Consider the following 20,383-nt stretch of genomic DNA (forward strand, 5'->3'; position numbering starts at 1 on the left):
CTCCTCAGGACACCCCATCCTTAGGACATTCTGCCTTTTCCCTGGGGTGTCTGGCTGGGCTGCAAGCTGCCCTCCAGAAGGGCCCAGCTCTCCCATTGCAGCTGGGTGTTCTCTAGGTGCCCCAGGGAGAAGCCACCTAGATACTGAGGCCTCGGAAATGCTGCTGGGAGGCTGGATGTGGGCAGCTGGAAGGAGCCCAAGGTGTTGCTGGCTAGAAGGGGAGGGCTGAGACCTGCCTCACACACGCTCAGAAAGAGTGCTGATGGGCACTTTGGAGGTGGACTCCTCTGCTCTCCACAGTGTTGTTTCTTTTTTTGGGTAACTTGAGTGCAACTGTCCTCCACCTCCGAGGTGGGAGCACAGAGCAGCTGGGAACAAGGCAGATGGACAGGCCAACTCTCCTGCCTCTGCACTAAAGCCAGAGTGAATCCTTTTGCCTCTCTGGAATCACAGCTGGTCTCTCTGAGTGCAGCAGCAATGCTGAGGATTCCCACCTCCCAGAAGCCTCCTCTGATATGACAGAGTGAGCTAAAGAAAACAAGACAAGCCTTAAAACTATTCAGGAACCCACATTCTTTGGAACTGGGAGCAAAGATGCTGAAAATGCCTTCAACATTATGAGTGAGTTAAATCTGGCTGGAACTGCCAGAATTATAAAAGTTTAGTCACCTCTGTTCCTATGTATGCAGTAATAGAGGTCAGGGCTGACTGCTCTGGAGCCCATGGGCAGAGGCTGCTGCCCCTCATGGCAAACCCAGCCAGCCCAAAGCAGAGCTCAAGCCATGGAGCTCAATGATGGTGCTGCTGAGATGGGGAGAGGTAATGGGCATGTGTTTGGGAGGGTTCTATGAGAAAGGTTTGCTCAGGGAACTCTGTCCTAACATTTCAATGTCTCTTCTTCCTCAGGCAGTCCTGCTGTGCCTCAAAGGAGCAAATGTCCAATGTCAGCTCCCTCAATGAATTCCTCCTCCTGGCATTTGCAGACACACGGGAGCTGCAGCTCTTGCACTTCTCACTCGTGCTGGGCATCTACCTGGCTGCCCTCCTGGGCTACAGTCTCACCATCACAGCCGTAGCCTGCGACCACCGCCTCCACACCCCCCTGTACTTCTTCCTCCTCAACCTCTCCCTCCTCGACCTTGGCTCCATCTCCACCACTATCCCCAAATCCATGGCCAATTCCCTCTAGAACACCAGGGCCATTTCGTATTTGGAATGTGCTGCCCAGGTCTTCTTGTTTTTTTTCTTGTTTGGAGGAGAGTATTCGCTTCTCACAGTCATGGCCTACGACCGCTTTGTTGCCATCTGCAGACCCCTGCACTATGAGACCATCATGGGCAGCAGAGCTTGTGTCCAAATGGCAGCAGCTGCCTGGGGCAGTAGTTTTCTCAATGCTCTCCTGCACACTGCTAACACATTTTCAGTACCACTCTGCCAAGGTAATGTCGTGAACCAGTTCTTCTGTGAAATCCCACAGATCCTCAAGCTCTCCTGTTCAGACACCTACCTCAGGGAAGCTGGATTTCTTGTGGTTAGTGTCTGTTTAGGCTTTGGGTGTTTTGTTTTCATTGTGGTGTCCTACGTGCAGATCTTCACTGCTGTGCTGAGGATCCCCTCTGAGCAGGGCCGGCACAAAGCCTTTTCCATGTGCCTCCCTCACCTGGTCGTGGTCTCCCTGTTTGTCAGCACTGACATGTTTGCCTCCCTGAAGCCCCCCTCCCTCTCCTCCCCAGCTCTGGATCTGGTGGTGGCTGTTCTGTACTCGGTGGTGCCTACAGCAGCGAACCCCCTCATCTACAGCATGAGGAACAAGGAGCTCAAGGACGCAGTGAGGAAACTCACTGAGATGGTACTAGTTCAGCAGTAATGAGCTGCCCATCTCTCCTCACAAGCAATTCCCAGTTTACCTCAGACAGCTCTTGTGCCTTGGGAGTTCTGTCTGTGATAGTCATGTTTGCGCACAAATGTTTGAATTCCTCCCACTTCTCCAGAGGCACAAACCCCATCTGTCTGACCCAGGGGCCTTCTGTAAATCTGCTGACCACTGTGTCAGAGCTGGCCTCCCAAGTAGCATCTCTGTAATAAAAGGGGATCTCCTTAGTCCTGTGCCTGAACGATGGAGTCTTCTTCCCAAGCTGGAGCTGAGAATGCGCTGAGGGAATTGCACCTGAAAAGGCCTAGGTTTTCCATGGGCTAAGGAACATGAGCTCATAAAGTGATGTATGAGGGAATGAGGGCTGCATTCATCTGTCACTTGGGGGTGCCCAGTGACCCTGGAGAGGGTGAGTGGTCAAAAGGTCTCTGCTGGGGACTGTCCCACATATCAGAGGGCTGGTGACAGATTCCCACTCTTATGGAAAGGAATATGGAGCCACCTGGAGAGCACAGGGCATCTCCAGGGGCAGCGTGTGCCTGGGATGGGCAGTGAGTGGAGACTCCCCAAACCAAGTGGAGTCACCCAAAGTAATGGGCCAAACCAGAGAATGCCCCAAATCAGGGCTCTGCAGTCTCAGCAGAGGCAGTGGGCTGGGTCTAATGACACCCCTGAACACCTCCTGAGCAATGTGAAATGGCCTGTGATTGCTTCAAGCATCCTCCACAGCCACAGACCCTGGGGAGGGTTTGTCAGGTGCAATGATGCTGGTCCAGCTGGGTCTGCCCTCACCAGCATGACCAGTGCGGAGACACCCCGGGGCCCCACAGCCCGCTTGACCTGCAGAGCAGCACCGCCAGCCCGGGCCCCTGCGGGAAGCACAGGGGAGGGGTGCAGGAATGGCCGGCTGGGCCAGCACGGACACACTGACCTGGGGAAAGGCAGCTACTGCATGTGAACGGCAGTGTGGGAGCACACAGCCATGTGCTTGCAGGCAATTGCAGGTCTGCTGGGAAAGGCAGCAGGACATGGCAGGTGCAGCAGAGGAGAGCCCAGGTTGTTCCCTGTGTTGCATGGACACAGTGGGGAAGCTGCCCCAGGGCCATGGTCCCAGGCCAGCCCCTCACGTCACCCCTTTCCAGCACTGGCTGCTCACCCAGCTGTGGGGTGGTCCATGGCCAGCTCCATCCTCCTGCAGGTCTCTGTAGCCCAACAGAGGGGAAAAGACCAGCCTTGCATGGCCTCTCTTCTGCACCAGAGCCTGGCAGATCCTGGAGCACGGTGTCTGCAGACCCCTACGTTGTGCACAGCCTGGGCTGGGCAGAGGCTGGGCACTTGGACCTCTCAGACTCTGGGGGATCATTTAGGAGTCATTTAATAATACCCAAGCCCTTTCCATGTCCGAGGTCTCTGGTGGCTGCTCCAGACGAGCTCTGGCTTTCCTCACTCCATCCCTGCATGCATGGACAAGGTCTCAATGCTCCCCCTGGGCAGCCTGTGCCCCTTCCAGCCTCTGTGCACTTCCACCCCGGCACCCTGAGTGCTGGTGCTGCTGCCAGGGCAGAGGTGGAGGATCCCCTGGAGCAGCTCCTCCGGGAGCTCCCCAGGGAAACACTGTGCCCAGCCCCAGCCCCAGCCTCAGCCCCAGTGTGGCAGAGGGGAGCTGCCCTCTCCCAACCCACCCTGGCAGTGCCAGCCCCACCTCAGCCTGCTCCTGAAAGGCTCCAGCGCAGCCCTGGAGGGAGCTGGAGCTGCCTTGCACCTGGAGCAATCTGGTGGCAGGAGGATTTGACATGGGCACAACAGCAGCAGTGCCGGGAGCAGGGGAAGGAGCAGGGAAATTGGGGTGAAGACCCCTGCCCTCGGCTGCACAGCCAGGGCACTGGCCAGGCTTCAGGTTTGGGGTGGATGCCAGCTCAAGGGTAGGAGCTCCGGGACGTTCATGGGCTTCCAGTGCAGAGTGAGCTTCCAGTGCTTCTGGGGCAGAGGCTGAGGAGCAAGAATTCTTGGAGTCACAGAGGAGTTTTGGTTGCAAGAAACCTCTGGAGGTCTCCAGTCCTACCTCCCACACAAAGCAGGGCCAGTTGGAGCCTTATGGTCTTGTCTGTCCATTGCTGGACTGTGCCTGACCCCGGTTACCACCCCCAAACTTGCTCTGCTCCTCTTGTCCAGGCACTGTGGGAGAGCATCTCCTGTTGGTGGGTCCCTGCCTGCCTGCCTTGCCAGAACCCTTAGTTCCTGGCTCCACTTTCTGCACAGAGCACCCCGCTCTTGCTGCTCCCAACAACATGCTCCTTGTAGCAGGAACCCCATCACACATGGTTCATAAACAGTCCAGCTGTGACACAGAAAAACCTGCTCTCCCAACTATGCATGATAAAATCAGGCCCAAGTCGCTGCCCTTGCTTTTCCATCCAGCTAAAACTCTGCATGCAGCATTACCTGAGTAGGCACCCCAAATCTGAATCTCTCCTCTCACCTTTAAATTGGCTGTCAGGCAAGAGTTTCTGCTGAGGATATATGGACACCTTTTGCACCTACAGCCTTCTCTGGCATCTGCTCATATCCCAGCTTTCCTTGCCAAGGCTTTCCTGAACTGTAGGGAGGGGGCAGGTCTGAGGTAAAGGCAGGAGTGAGATCAGCAGGATGGGGACAGATCAGGTGAGGACCTGAGAGGTGCAGGGCCAGGCACAGCCATGTCCACAGCATCACTCAGGCCAGGCCCCAAGGACAAGGGCAGCAGCTCCCTGGCAAGGGGAACGAGGTCTCGCAATGAGGCTGGTCAGTCTCTGTCTCCCCTGCTCTTGTGCCCAGCACATCCCCCTCCCTGTCTGTCTGCAGCCCCTCCATGCCCACCCCGCTGCCCAGCACAGCACAAGAGCCCTGGCCCTGCAGCCCCTCCGGCAGCTCCTGCTGCCCCAGGGACAGAGCAGCCTGCCCCGAGCTGGTGCACAGAGAAACCTGCTTCTCCTCCTCGTTTCCTCTCTCTGAATGCTGCCCTGCTTTTCTCCTGGGACATCCCTGCTCCCCAGAGAGCCTTTCCCCAGGTCAGTGTGTCCGTGCTGGCCTGGCTGTTCCTGCATCCCTGCCCTGTGCTCCCTGCAAGGCCACGGGCTGGCGGTGCTGCTCTGCAGGGCGAGCGGGCTGTGAGGCTACGTTGTTATTCCACACTGGCTGTGCTGGTCGGGGCAGGAAGCAGACCCAGCTGGGCAGGGACCAGTGATGTTGCTGGCACAGCTCTGTGCTCACGGATGGTGCTCAGTGACCCCAAGACATTTGCAATAGCAGGAGATGTGTTGGGTGGGCACTAGCTCCAGCCTGTGGTGTTTCACTCAGGGTGCAGGAATCACTCTCCAGTGCCCCTTTTCTGGGACTCCTGGGTCCCCACTGCCTCTTCTGCAATTGCAGAGCCCTCGTTTCCCCATGTATACCTGGATTTAGTGCTCTACCTTCTGGTTACTCCACTGTGGATCATTCCTCACTTTGTGAGGCTCCACTCCCTGCCCACCCCAGGCACGCACTGTCCCTGCAGATCCCCTGAGCTCTCCCTGGGGCTCAGATTCCCCTCCAGAAGGATGGGCATCTCTCATCAGCACGGTCACCTGTGGGACAGCTCTGGGCAGGCAATTCAGACACCGTTTCCCATCTCCACTGGTCACTGATGGGTGATATTCACACATTAGAGCACAGTGTGGAAATGAGAAGAAACCTTGAAAAGAGAAACTCCTGCTGCTGTTTGTGGATGTGTCTCCAGGAAAGCTGCAGCCCCTACTGGAAGGCTGCAGCCAGGAAATGCCTGCTGTGGCAATGGGGGGAATGGTCCTCAGAAGCAGAGGGTCTGTCCTTACAAGATGCATCTAGACTCTCCTCCCTGCCCCTCCCACTCCACTGTGAGCATTGGAGCACTGGACAGAGAAGGGACCAGCCCACGGTGACAGCCATCTGGCAGGAGGAGAGGGGTGTGAGATCACACCCTGACTGGGCTCAGGGCAGCTGAGCTCTCCTAATGGACATGGGACCCATGGTCTCATGCCGTCTATACTTATACCAGCCTGACTGTCCCCTTGAGGTCCTTTGCTGTCAGGACCAAAAGAGACACTGCAAAGGGAAACTCTCCCCATTGCCCTGAGGGCATCCAAGGGAGATCAGACTAGCAGGCTCTGAGGTTCTCCCATCTCTGCTGATGAAGGGCAAAGCCTGGCTTCCTGCTTCAACACGGTCTCTGGGTCAGATTCAAATGAGAGTTGCCTGAGAAATGACGTGAAGCAAAACTTTTTTTTTTAATTACAAGAATACATCAGAGAAGAGTAAGACAGAAATAAATGCATAACACAGAGTTTTGATGCCAAATGCTCTGGGAATGATGAGTGGATGCACAAGGGATGGTTATTGGTGCTGACATTGGACCCATTGAACCAGTTTCCTCAGTGCCTCCTTGAGCTCCTTGTTCCTCATGCTGTAGATGAGGGGGTTCACTGCTGGAGGCACCACCGAGTACAGAACAGCCACCACCAGATCCAGAGCTGGGGAGGAGAGGGAGGGGGGCTTCAGGTAGGAAAACATGCCAGTGCTGAGAAACAGGGAGGCCACGGCCAGGTGCGGGAGGCACATGGAAAAGGCTTTGTGCCGGCCCTGCTCAGAGGGGATCCTCAGCACAGCAATGAAGATCTGCACGTAGGACACCACAACGAAAATGAAACACCCAAAGCCTAAACTAAGACTGACCACAAGCAGCCCAGCTTCCCTGAGGTAGGCATATGAGCAGGAGAGCTTGAGGATCTGTGGGATTTCACAAAAGAACTGGTTCACTGTGTTGCCTTGGCAGAGTGGTATTGAAAATGTGTTAGCAGTGTGCAGGAGAGCATTGAGAAAGCCACTGGCCCAGGCAGCTGCTGTCATTTTGACACAAGCTCTGCTGCCCATGAGGGTCCCGTAGTGCAGGGGTCTGCAGATGGCCACAAACCGATCATAGGCCATGACAGTGAGAAGAGAATACTCAGCTGAACATAGGAAAAAGAAGAAAAAGACCTGGGCAGCACATCCTGAGTAGGAAATGGCCCTGGTGTCCCTCAGGGAATTGGCCATGGATTTGGGGATAGTGGTGGAGATGGAGCCAAGGTCAAGGATGGAGAGATTGAGGAGGAAAAAGTACATGGGGGTGTGGAGGTGGTGGTCGCAGGCGACGGCTGTGATGATGAGGCCGTTGCCCAGGAGAGCAGCCAGGTAGATGCCCAGGAACAGCACGTAGTGCAAGAGCTGCAGCTCCTGTGTGTCTGCAAATGCCAGGAGGAGGAACTCATTGAACGAGCTGCCATTGGCCATTTGGTCCCACTGGGCTTTGGGGACTGTCTAAGGAGGAAAAGACATTGACAAGTTAGGAGAGATGTTCCAAGGGGAAAAAAAAGTAACATTTCTCTTTGAAAACACCAGATTGTCTCTCTCTTTTTTGGGGAGGATCATTGGGCAGGTACCTTGCTTGAGCTCTGCTCTGTGCTGGCTGAGTGTGCTGTGAGGAGCAGAAGCCTCTGCCCATGGGCTGCAGAGGAGTCAGTCCTGCTGTACAGTAGTGGGAACATGGGAACAGGGGTAAACAGCTCTGACACTCATAATTTCTGTCAAATAAAATCTATTCATCTCGTGGAAGGGCTTTTCAGTGTTTTCACTACCTGCTCTAAAGAAGGAGAGTTGAGGAACAGAGTTTTACAGAATGTTTAATAATGTTTATTTTCTTTGAGATGTCCTTGTCGCCTCTGGGGAGTGTTCCTCAAAGGCAGAAATTCTCAGCATTTCTATTGTGAGTCTTGGAAAAAAAAAGATTCACTGCCACTTGGTAGAGTGAGGATAGCTTGTGTGTCCATCAGCCTTGTTCCCAGCTGTCCTGTACTCACACCACTTTGAGCTGGGGGATGATCACTCTCATATGTTGCCCTAAAAAGAAACCAGCCACTGCTGAGAGCAGAGAAGTCCACTTTCAAAGTGCAGATCTCCAAATTTCTCTCCCTTTCACTAAGCACCAGAGGGAGGTCTCCACACTCCCCTTCTAGCCAAAGATACACAGGGCTCTTTTCAGCTGCCTGTTTACAACCTCCCACCACCATTTCCATGCTCTTCACATCTCTGCAGCTTCTTCACGGTGTCTCAGATATCACAGCGATGCTATGAGACATCTGTGCCTTCCTGGAGGGCAGCTCGCAGTCTGGCAGGACACCACAGGGAAACAGTCAAAGGCCTGTTAGGACTGAGGATGGGCTCTCCTTAAGGGACAGTCAGCTCAATTCCCAACCCCACGGACTGCATTTCCAGGAGCCACACTGGTCAAAAGTGGGCTGGGGCAACAGCACTCCCATGCAGACCCCTCTCTTGCACAACTTGCAGCATTGGTGTCAGAACTGCAGCTGAAAACCCCCAACCCCAGGGAGCCCGAGAGAAAAACAGGAGCAGCATGGACAGGAGGGGAAACAAGGAGCAACACGATGATCCTGCTGCCAAGGGAGGCAAGGAGAGAGAGAGAGACGGGCGCTCGGAAAAGCCTTTACCTTACCCAGCTGGGCATTCCACCTTGCAGATGGTGACATTGCAGGGCAATCGCTCCCTTTGTGGCAGGAGAGATGCCCCTCTCCTCTGCCAGAGGTCTGGCTGCCGAGGAGGCAGCTCATGCCCTGGACTCCATGGCTGTCAGGGCAGAGGCTCTGCTGGGTGGGAGAAGACACATGAGGGGCTTGCTCAGAGGAAGCGTCTGCATCAGAGGGACTGACCATGACTTGCCCAAATCCCTCCTCTCATTGTGATTCTGTTAGCAGTTCCCTCTCATTCCCTGCACATCTCTGCTGCCTGGAGCAGTCCCTGCTGGCAGCTCTTTCTCTGTCCCAACATCTTTTCCCGGTCACTGCTCACAGGCCCTGTTCCCCCCTCTGTGTGCTCAGTTCTGCCCTACTGAAACCTCCCGTTATCCAGGTGCACCTCTGTGTTTGTAGGTCCTAAGAAGCAGGTGACATAAACCCTGACGAGCCCAGAGAAGGTGATACTGGTGCTGTCTGTAGGCAGAGGTGGGAGTGAAGCAGCTTACTGAGGTTTCTCAGACCTACTGATCCCTGAGAGGGAAGGTTTGGGAGTCGCAGTTCCTTGCCAAAGCTTTTTCTCCCTGCCAAAATCTGGAAACTGAAAGTGCAGACAGCAGAAGGAAAGCTCCTTCCCTTTCAAGTAGCCTTTTCTTCACTTTCCTCTAAAAAGACTCCTCAGAAATGTCCTGTGCATAAGCTAGAGCTGTGAGCAGCCCTGAACTGGGCAGCACCCTCTCAACAGGAGAACAAACCTGCCCTGATGAGGGGCACTCCTCCCATCCAGTGCTTCTCCCCACAGCACGGTGGGAAGTTTGCTGGGCAGGCTGAGTGCTGACCCTGAGTCACTGCCCCAGCACACAGCACCCTGGGGTGCAGGGACACTGCTCTGAATTACAGCCCTGGGCAGACAGGGCACACCCCAGCTTCACACCCCTGCACCATCCCTGGGAGAAAGGTAGCAGGCTGCCCTGTCCCTGTGAAGGTGTGGCAGGGAATCCCTGCTCTGAAGCATCTCATCCTCCTCTGAGTGGGATGCTTAAAAAGACAGTCATGGGATGGGATGGGTTTAGAAGACCCCTCCAGGAACCTCAGTAGCATTGCCCTGCAGCCAGAGACTTACTGTGTCAAGGGCTGTGAAGGTTTCTTCTACAGTGAGCTCTCCTCTGTCCTCCCACTCCACACTGCCTTCCACTTCTCTCTGCCTTCTCTCATCTCATGTCAGCAGCAGCAGGCAGTGCCCGCAGCCCTGCTGCTCTTTGCAGAGGAGCTGCTCCTGCACGCAGCTGTCTCAGTGCTGCCAGGCTGCCATGAGCTCCTCCTGTTTTTCGTCAGCCCGGCCCCACTTGGGAACAGTGGCCCAGCTGAAGGTGTGATTTTATTTGTCCTTTGTACTCCTCCTCCTGGGAAATGCTCACTAAAGTAGACTAAAATAATCACTGATGGTCCCTTTCTAAACACTGAAGAGACATTGATTCCAGGATTGTAATTTGTCTCATCAGAGGATGGTTATCTACAAGAGGTGGAAATGTCCCTCTCTGGAAGTCCCTGTTCCCATCTCTTAACTAGGCAGGACATGTGGACAGGGACAAGAAGGGAGGTCATTTACCCAGGGTTCAGGTAGTGATTGAAATGAGTCAATCTGGGCATTTCATGCTAGGTGAAAAACCCCTCATCTGGAGTGGGATTCAGCAAACTCTCATGAACTCCACAAACACACACGAGGTGGGATTCCCCTTGCCCAAGCTGAAGTGTGCACAACACAGATGTCTGCACACAAGATCCTACCATTATAATCACTGGAGATGGAGGGTGGCATTCCGTTGCTCCGACGCGAACCCTTGGTGACAGCTGAAGGGACAGAGGTGGTCCAAGGCATGTGCCAGTGTCTGCTTGCTCTGAAGGAGGAACCTGCATCCTTCTAGAGTATCGGAGTGGGCTAGATGAGGAATTTCCTTGGCCATCTCCAATGACACTACAGGCCTACTACTACAATTAAAGCTTCACTCACTCTGATGCTGAGACACAAGCAGATCCGTACAGTGCAAACAGCTAATATAATTCAGTGTGGACACTTGATTCAGTGACATAAATATAGGCCATAGGCAGGGCCATGTCCGATGCCTGGTGTGTCCAGCAAAACCACATGTCTCTAGCAGATACAGCATGGGACCTAGAGGAAATGCATGATCTTCTGGAGTGATTTCTGGGCAAGGGCCCCAGGGGCACCTTGGGTTCCCTACCTGTGCTCAAACATCTGAATCCCACAGCTGCCTTGAGGCAAAGTCCATCCCATCTGCATCCAAGTGTGCTGCATAAATGAGAGACACATCACACCAAGGTCTCCGCTTTAGTCTCTGCACTCTCAAACACTTCTAGCTTTCCTCCTCCTGAACTTCTCACCCCCAGATGATATGCACAGGGACTGTGCTAATGATGTGGCTGGATCCAGGCTGTCTGGATCACAGGCTGTCCAGGCCCAGGGACTTCCTCAGTGGCACCTTGTCCTTCCTGGAGATCGGTTCACCCCCATCACAGGGCCCAAGGTGCTGCAGAGTCAGTTCAGGCAGCAAATCCCTCTCCTGCCATTTCTGCACAGCCCAGCTCTGTTTCTGCCTGGCCTTGGGCACTGCAGGGTTTGCTCTCTTAGTGGGAATCTCATTTTACCATCACATTGCTACCTGTTATGGGGTCTGTATGACCAGGAGTGCAGCCAGGAGGTCGACGGGGAAGATGATCCCCTCTTGAGTCAGTATTCATTAGACCACATATACTGCATCTATCTTTGGGTCCCCAGAAAAAGAAAGGGGTTGATAACTGGGAACGAGTTTGGTGGAGGATCCTCCAGATAATCAGGGAGCTGGAGCACTTCCTCTGTGAGGAAACGGGGCTTGTTCAACCTGGAGAAGAGATGGCTTTGGAGAGACCTCATAACAGCCTTCCAGTGGCTACAAGGAGGTCATCAAGATGATGGAGCCAGGGTCTTCACCAGGGTGCATGGCGGCAGGACAAGAGGCAATGGGCATAAGTTGAAAGAAGAGATGTTCCAGCAGTGGACAAGGAAAAGCTTCGCCACTAAGAGGATGGTCAAGCATTAGAGTGCGTTGCTCAGAGAGGCTGTGCAGTCTCCTCCCTTGGAGGTTTCCAAGGCCAGGCTGAATCAAGGCCACAGCAACCTCATCTGATCCCAGAGCTGACCCTGCTGTGAGCAAGGAAATTGGGCTAGAGACCTCCTGAGGTCCCTTCCACCCTGAAGGAGTTCTGTGATTTTTCCCCCTCTGGGTCTTCGCTCTTTGATGTTGAGGAAAACACAAAGGTTTCCTGTGACAGTGGAAGTAGATCAGCTTTATTGTCCTCCTTCAGGTAGAATTTTTCAGATGCAGGGCTTCTTGGCAGGAATCCCCAAATAGCCCTCATCAAGCATTTATTTCACTTTTAATTTCCTTCCCACCCCCTCCAAGTTTGTGTCTTTTACCATCCTGATCCCCTGCTATACAACCAGCCCATCCCTGCTTAACCTTTCCCCAGTGGCACTGCTTTGTTTTGTTTCATTTTGTTTGGTTCTGTTTTTGACAAAGAGGAGCTTCAGTCCAGAAGGGTCTTGAGAAACTTGGGGGATTCAGACAACAGACACCTCATGGAGGTTTGCATGGAGGCGTCAAGTCCTGCACCTAGAGGGGAATAACCGCATCCGTAGGGAGAGGTTGAGGGCCTTGGGCTTCTTCATCCTGCTGGAGTGGAGGTGAAGGGCAGTAGAGCAGAACCCTATGACTGCTTAAAGGGTAGTTTCAGAGATGATGGAGCTTTTCTTGGTAGTGGGAAAGAGCACGATAAGGGGAAAGAGTCACAAACTGCAGCTTGTAGGGTTCAGATGTAACATCAGGAAAAGGAAATGTGTGGTGCTACAGGTGCTACAGAGAGGGTCAGTGATCAGCCCCTGGCTTTGTGTTTTGAGAACAAGCGTGAGACATCAGAGAGACATCAGTAAAGGTGGGGAGATCACAAGGTGAAAGCAAGGTGAGGAAGCAGGTTGGGTGTCTACAGGCTGTTGGGAAAGAGACACAGGTGCAGCACAGCGCAGGACAGCCTGTGGTGAAGACAGCCTAGGGGACTGCCAAGGCTGAGAGCCTCCAACAGAGGCTATTCACACCCTTCCTGAAATACCCTTCCTGAAAATTTCCCTTATTTCATCACAGGAAACACTGACATTTGTATTAAAATGATTCAGTCATTTTAGCTGATGCAAGTATGTTCATATTTTTTTAAATGTTGAAAACAGTTCTTCAGCTTTCCAGGCAGAACTCAAGTGTCTAACCACAAGCACCCAGAGGTGCTTGGAGAGGCCTCGGTGCATGTGAGGCACTGGTCAGGGCCTGGCAGCTCTCACAGCTCTCACCTGCAGCAGACCATAGCTCCTTGGAGCTGCAGATGGAGGCTGGGCAGAGGGGAGCAGGGCACCTGCAATGGCACCAGATGTCCATGACACTGTCACTGCATTCCCACCTCAGTTCTGAAAATCGCTTTCCTTTCCAAAGGAAAAAAAAATCCCCCCAAAAGACCAGAATATTAAAAAAATAAGACAATAAAGCAAAGAAAGATAAGAACACAAGGAACTGTAAAGTTTAAAGAGTGCAGCTAACAGCTGAGAGTGCAGCTAACAGAGGCAGCAAACAGAGGAAGGCCAAGGCCCATTTGGAATTCAATTCAGCAAGGGATGTCAAGGACAACAAGAAGGGCTTCTTCAAATACATCAGTAGCAAAAGGAAGGCTAGGGAAAATGTGGGCCCGCTGCTGAATGGGGTGGGTGCCCTGGTGACGCAGGATACGGAGAAGGCAGAGTAACTGACTGCCACCTTTGCTTCAGTCTCTACTGCTAAGGCCAGTCCTCAGGAATCTCAGACCCTGGAGACAAGAGAGAAAGTGTGCAGAAAGGAAGACTTTCCCTTGGTCAAGGCGGATCAGGTTAGAGGTCATTTAGGCAAACTGACACCCACAAATCCACAGGGCTCTGATGGACTGCACCCGCGAGTGCTGAGGGAGCTGGTGGATGTTATTGCTAGGCCACTTTCCATCATCTTGGAAAGATCCTGGAGAACAGGAGAGGTGCCTGAGGACTGGAAGAAAGCCAGTGTCACTCCAGTCTTCATAAAGGGCAAGAAGGAGGACCCAGGGAACTACAGGCCAGTCAGCCTCACCTCCATCTCAGGAAGTGTGGGTTAGATGAGTGGACAGTGAAGTGGATTGAGAACTGGCTGAATGGCCGAGCTCAGAGGGGTGTGATCAGCGGCACAGAGTCTAGTTGGAGGCCTGTAGCTAGCGGTGCCCCCCAGGGGTTAATACCTGGGTCCAGTGTTGTTCAACTTCTTCATCAAAGACCTGGCTGAAGGGACAGAGTGCACTCTCAGCAAGTTTGCTGATGAGACAAACCTGGGAGGAGTGGCTGATACACTAGAGGGCTGTGCTGCCATTCAGAGGGACCTCAACAGGCTGGAGAGATGGCGAGAGAGGAACCTCATGAAGTTCAACAAAGGCAAGTGCTGGGTCCTGCACCTGCGGAGGAATGACCCCATGCACCAGGACAGGCTGGGGGCTGACCTGCTGGAAAGCAGCTCTGCAGAGAAGCACCTGGGAGTCCTGGTGGACAAGAAGTTAACCATGAGCCAGCAATGTGCCCTTGTGGCCAAGAAGGCCAATGGTATCCTGGGCTGCATTAGGCAGAGTGTTGCCAGCAGGTCAAGATAGGTGATCCTCCCCCTCTCTTCCACTCTGGTGAGGCCACAGCTGGAGTACTGTGTCCAGTTCTGAGCTCCCCAGTACAAGAGAGACATGGAGCTACTGGAGAGAGTCCAACGTATGGCTACGAAGATTAGGGGACTGGAGCATCTCTCCTATGAGGAAAGGCTGAGAGAGCTGGGCCTGTTCAGATTGGAGAAGAGAAGACCGAGAGGAGATCTTATCAATGTCTACAAATATCTGAAGGGAGGATGTCAAGAGGATGGGGCCAGGATCTCTTCAGTCGTGCCCAGTGACAGGACAAGAGGCAACGGGCACAAATCGAAACACAGGAAGTTCCATCTGAATATGAGGAAAAATTTCTTTGCTGTGAGGGGGACAGAGCACCGGAACAGTCTGCCAAGAGAGGTTGTGGAGTCGCCTTCTCTGCAGATATTCAAACCCTGCCTGTGCAACATGCTCTAGGTGCCCCTGCTTGAGCAAGGGGTAGGCCTAGATGATGTCCAGAGGTCCCTTCCAACCTCAACCATTCTGTGATTCTGTGATCTTAAGCACCACAAATGGAGAAACCTTGCTGAGGACTTTCAAAAACAAAGAGCCTGCTTTGGTGCCTAAAGGAAGGCTACGTCCTGTCTGATGTTGTCCTACATCCTAATTCTACCAAAAAAGTGACCCACAGCAGAAATCAGTTTTGAAGCTCACCAAAGCATCACCAAAATCAGTTTTGAAGCATCACCAAGCCCTGGCTTCCTGCACAGGTCTGCCCAGGGCAGAGACCTGTCAATGTGGGCGGGCAGAAGTGACTTCTCCGGTGCCCCATTTGAGATACTTTGCAGCCTTTGACACCATCTGGAAACATTCCTGAAGGATTTATCATCAAGTTTTGGAAAATAACTGGGGTGAAGGGAGGTCGATGCTTTCCAGGACATGAGGGGAAGTCTCTCTGCTCTCTGCCTGGCTGTGCCATCTCCATGGCAGTGACCTCCTGAGCCCCCTGATGACACGAGCTGAGGTCACAGTGGGATGTGCTGCATCACAGGGGGGTCCGGCACAGCAGTGCCCTCACTTCCCTGAGAGGCTCAGCTGGGCACTACTCACGTGCTCCCCACTGCTGCCCTCTGGAACCACTCCCTGGCAAGGAGAGGGGACAGGAGCCATGCTGGGGCCCCTCATTGACAGGCAGAGGAGTTGGGGCATGTTGGAAAGGAGTTTTGAGTGAAAAGACAGGAAGAAAGACCTGCATCCTTGGCTGGAGAGGCAAGCCAACGGTAAGGGGGTAAGAGAGATGGAGGAATGCTGGATTGACACCCTCAGCCTGGACCACAGTTCCTTGTTCCCAGCACTCCTGCAGCTCTCCAGAGGGTAAGGGCTTTGGGAGCTCCTTCCTGAGGAGTCACACAGAGACTGTGAACTGTTAAAAGGGCTGTGGATCTCGGGCTGTGGGGGTGGCTGCACAGGGTGGGGGCTGCTGTGACAGCCCTGCTGTAGGGTTCTGATGGGGCTGAAGGGGTGAGAGGACGCGGCCCTGCCGTGCCCAGGGAGAGCAGGATGCTGCCCGTGGGCTCTGGTGCCCCAGCCATGCAAAGGGCCCCCATGCCAGTGCCAGGGCTGGCACCAGCAATGACCCCAGGGCTGCTCCTCCGCGCCCGGCACAGCCCCCAGGCGTGGGGCAACTAGGAGCCCCGCGGGGCCCCTGCAGCAGAGCCCAGCACCTGCAGGACAGCAGCCGGGCCCCGGGACCCCGCACTGCCCAGGCACACGGCGCTGGGCTGCCCCCAGGCCCCACCGCGCCCTGCGCTGCTGCCCACAACATGGCGCCTCACCGCGGGGGAGGAGGGGAGGGGAAAGGCTGCCCACCGGGTCACACAGGGCCACAGCGTTGCCATGGCATCGCCCCAGTGCTGCACTCCGACTTGCCAGCAAGGGGAGGAGGGCGGGCTGGCCTTGACTGATGGCTCCGTCAGCCAATGGGAGTGCAGCAGGCTGCTGGGGGCCTCACCAGGGCCCTGCCCCAGGCTCCCTTTTGTCCTGAACAGGGCGTTTCCAGGGCTCGCAGAGAGGCTGTCCCCGCGGGTCCCGCCGGGCCCCAGCCGCTGCGGCTGCTCCGGGCCTCTTGCTGGGCCGCAGCCCTGCGGCCCTGGCAGCAGCCGGGAGGGTGTTTGCAGAGCAGCTCTGTGCTGGGAGCTGCTGGGCTCCTGCAGGGCCTGGGCAGCTGCTGGGCGGCCAGTGCTGCCCTGGCCGGTGCCATTAGCCCTGCTCCCAGGCCGGGCTGCAGAGCTGCTGAATCCCGGCTCTGCTGGTTTCCCCCACTGAGATGCCCTGGCCGCAGTCCTTCCCCGTGTCTCAGAGTGTCAGGGCCCCAAGCAGGAGAGTGCTTGTTGTCCTGGGGGTGTGGAGGATTTGCTGGGGGTGTTCAGCACTGGGGCAGGAACCAGACTTGGGAGTTGTGGGAAGGCTGCTCCCTCTGCCTGGGCCATGAGGCCCTGCTGTCTGCAGCTCCATGGTTGCTGCTCCCATGCAATCCTCCTGTTAAGAGATGTTGCCCAGAATTACTTGCAGGCCTTTCCCTAATTCCTGTAACAGGCATGTGGCTGTGGTGGTGCCTGTGAGGTCATCTCTTTCTGTGTCCCTGATAGGCCACCATCAGGTACACAGCTTGGAAATCCCTTGTTAGGTCACTGCTGGCAGAGTACCTGGAAGGCCAGCAGCTTGCACATGACTTGGAATTTACTCTGAGGTGACTCCTGTCCCAGCAGCACATAGGCCTGCAGCAGGCACCTGGCTGTAAACGTAGACATGGAGTTTGACTTTGTGCATCCTCCTAGGTTCAGGCTTACAACCCTCCGCTAGTCGATGAGGGAGTCCAGCCAGAATGTTTATGTTGCTAAGTGAGTTAAGAGCAGGTGTGAGTGTTGACAGAAGTAATCTCTGATTTCCAGTGTGTGTGCGCTACAGAAAATTCTGCCCCATGAAAACACCAGGCAGCTTCTGAGATTTTTCTCCCAGATCTGAAGGATATCTCTGTTGCTTGATTCCTGGAGGTGGGAAGTGAGCAGGCCCAAGGCAGTGACTGGCTGTCTAGAGGAAGTGCCTGTTCCAAGCCCCCTGAGGACTAGAAACAAATGGAAGGGCTAAAGATTTGGTCTTTGCGTGTTGGGGGCCCCTGTGGGTGCCCTGGCTGTTGCCATGTGTGGTCGTATGGCCTGTGTGTCCCTGATGTATAGCTAGCTGTATGTTGACTGGCCACCCTCTGTGATGCGAGAGCTGCGGGTGTGGCGTGTCATAGTGGTGGGGCGCCCTGTGGTGGGGATGGGTGGTGGCCCCAGTGTCTCGGCACTTGTCCCGGGAGGAGGTGTCTGGAGAGAGCAGTGTTGTGTGTGGGGAGTGCTGCCAGGCTGGGGAGCTGGGGAGCCCTTGGAGGTGAGGAGGTGACTTGGCTCGCAGGGCCCAGGCTGCCCTGGTGGCGAGAGCCAGGGATGCTGGCAGCCTGCTGCCTTCTGTGCGCTGAGGTTCAGGCCTTGCGTTTCCTCAGCTCTTGCCAGGATCTGCAGCCAGATATGCCACATAGACTGTGAAATACATAGAAATATGGAGCTTAGAGTATTTGGAGTACAAGAGGTCATCTTTCAGAAAGGATTCCTTGTTGGAGATTCTTGAAGTTAACACTTCTGAGAGCTGTCCAATAGAGGCACTGCAGTTGCCTCTCTCTCCTATTAGCAAAGGCTAAGGGGGAATACCACCGGTATACCTAATTGGTGCAGACACTCTCTTTTGTTCTCACATTGCAGGACCCTAGAAACTCTTTGTTTACAGTGCAGTAGTATCCCCTAATTAGCCATTACTTAACCATCTGATTAAATCCCCTCCAATCCAGTGAATTATAGAGAGGATGTTGAGTTCTTCCTGCTGAAGGCCTTGCTGCTTCGGGGCTCTCTGCTGCTCCTTGCACCCTGCGCACTGCCCTGGGCTCTGACACCAGACATCCAGGGGCTGACATCTAGCAGGAGACCTCAGAGAGCAGTTTAGATCATGTGGGACTTTTTTCACCCACACAGTTAACAAGGAAAGGGTCTTGCCACAGTGGAGTGCTCAGAGGTGCCATTTCAAGGGTCAATACCACAGTCATTAGCTTTTAAAATGGGAAAAATAAGGGAAACTTCCAAAGACAAAGTATTTCTTCAGAAAACAACTGTTTAAAAATACTTCTCCCAGATGTGCAGTGATTACAGTGAGTTGTGATGCTCAAGGACTTGCCTGCAAGTCAGCAGGAAATACTTCAGGGGTCATAGCTGAGAATCAGCTTGCAAAGCTGAAGTTGTTTTGTGCAGATAACTTGCAAGGCCCCTCAGAATTAGGTTCCTCACTTTTCCATGTGCTCCTCTCTTCTCTAAGGGAGCCATTTCTGACCTTACAGATCAGGTGTCCAACTCAGCTGAACTTGTTTTGCAATGTGTCACCAAGCTTGTTGAGGCCTGCAGGTTCTGAAGCTCCTGCCTGATCAGCTTGGGCACAGCCTGGGTATTAGCTCACTTGTGGACTCTTCTTTGCAAGTGAATCCCCTGTGAGACGAAATCCCAAATGTGGATCTGAGGCTACTTTGGACAAAGGTGCCCTCTTGGCAGTGAGGTGTGGATAAACGCAAGTGAGGGTCTGTTCCTTCTAGAGTGGTGCAGGGCTGTCCCAGGAGGCCTTGCACAGTTCAGCTCACCCACCCGTCATCAAACTGTGTTAAGGAAATTAGAGATAGCCGCTTAGCACAACGTCTATAAAACTTGCTTAGCATGAGGAGCTAAATTTACTGAAACCTTAGGCTGCACTCAGAGAACATGAGGAACTTTCAGCTAGTTCGGTAAGAAAGGGCCCCAGAGCTGGTTCCAGGTGGAAAGAGAAGGGAGTTAGAAGCAGGCTGTGTTCCTGTGTCTCACACTCTGAAAGGGAGGATGTCAAGGCTTTGAAATAAGGCCTGTGCAGGGCATCAGGACCTTGAGAAACAAAGCCTCCTCTCACTGCTGGGGCAGTGTTAATCGTTGTGGTCTGGAATTACCTCCTCCTTGTCAGGACCTTGAGAGACAACGGCAGGACCCAACAAGGAACGAAGGCAGCAGAAAGAAATCCATCAGCAGAAACTGCAAAAGTGAAAATAAGGAAAAAAACAGCCTGCCTAGGGACAACAATGAGACCCAATAAGGAGCAGGAGAACCCAGACCTGAATACTGCTATTGGTCCAAACTACCGTGTAAGGGGTGGGAAACTTTAGTTGAAAAGTTATAATTGCCCAAGGATTTCTTTGTTCGGGGTCCCTCTTCAAAGGCACCCAGCTTGAGCTGTAATTATGGCATGTGCATCACTAAAATTTAATTATTTAATTTGCTTTGATTTGGCTCCGAACTTTTTCAGCAGGAACCTAGAGTCAGACCCTGTTATGGTGGTTCCATAACAATTGACGGTGCAGGGAATGAAAAGGGAGTGTGGCTAGATTCAGTGGGACATCTATAAGACATCGCTCTAACACAGGTATGTTGAGCGTTGTGCACATTTGGCCATCCAAAAAACCAGTGTTTCCTTGAAGCTGGTCCCCCTCCTTTCCTCTATCGGTTGATACCTCAGTGTATGACATGCTCTGTGCAAAGAGTGAGAGGTGGCACGGACAGCCGTGGGCAGGGGGTGGTACTGGGGCACTGGTATCTGTGCGAGACACAAAAATACCTTGTTTAATGGTGTAGGCCTGATTATAACAGAAGTGTTCAGAAAAGGACATTGAAAATGAAACAGGAAAGAAATTAAGAAAAGGACTTAAAGCAAATAAATGTTCTGTTATACTTCTCATCTTTATTTTTTTGTGTCCTTATTATCTTTCTTGATTTTTTTCTTTTTTCTTTTAAATATAATGGTCCTTTAGGGGGATGTTGTATTTTTTCTTTTCTTTTTTTTAAAAAAAAGGAAAGAGATTTTCAGAGCTGGGGTGGGATGCAGTCACAGGGTCATGGACATGTAGTGCCATTGCAGGTGCCCTGGTCCCCTCTGCCCAGCCTCCATCTGCAGCTCTGAGGGGCTCCGGTCTCCCACAGGTCCCCCGCAACAGCTGCCAGGCCCAGGCAGGCGCCTCAGAGACACCGGGGTCTCCCCAAGTGCCACTGGGTGCTTGTGGCTGGACACCTGAATTCTGCTTGGAAAGCTGAAGAGCTGCTTTTCAGCGTTTCAAAGGTGTGAGCCCACTTTC

The 20,383-nt window shown here is 53.6% G+C and overlaps 1 protein-coding gene across 1 annotated transcript; it reads right to left on the reverse strand.

Annotated features, from left to right (window-relative positions):
- Positions 1 to 6,259: 6,259 nt before the first annotated feature.
- On the reverse strand, positions 6,260 to 7,195 carry LOC135326027 (olfactory receptor 14J1-like). The gene has a single exon (XM_064503919.1). The coding sequence runs from the start codon at positions 7,193 to 7,195 to the stop codon at positions 6,260 to 6,262; it is 936 nt and encodes a 311-aa protein (XP_064359989.1).
- Between the last annotated feature and the right edge of the window lie 13,188 nt (positions 7,196 to 20,383).

Source organism: Dromaius novaehollandiae, unplaced genomic scaffold (assembly GCF_036370855.1).
Source record: "Dromaius novaehollandiae isolate bDroNov1 unplaced genomic scaffold, bDroNov1.hap1 HAP1_SCAFFOLD_42, whole genome shotgun sequence".
NCBI classification, from domain to species: domain Eukaryota; kingdom Metazoa; phylum Chordata; class Aves; order Casuariiformes; family Dromaiidae; genus Dromaius; species Dromaius novaehollandiae.

Bases quoted from the DNA above. Each gene is read 5' to 3' on its own strand.
- LOC135326027 (XM_064503919.1), bottom strand. From the start codon at position 7,195: ATGGCCAATGGCAGCTCGTTCAATGAGTTCCTCCTCCTGGCATTTGCA.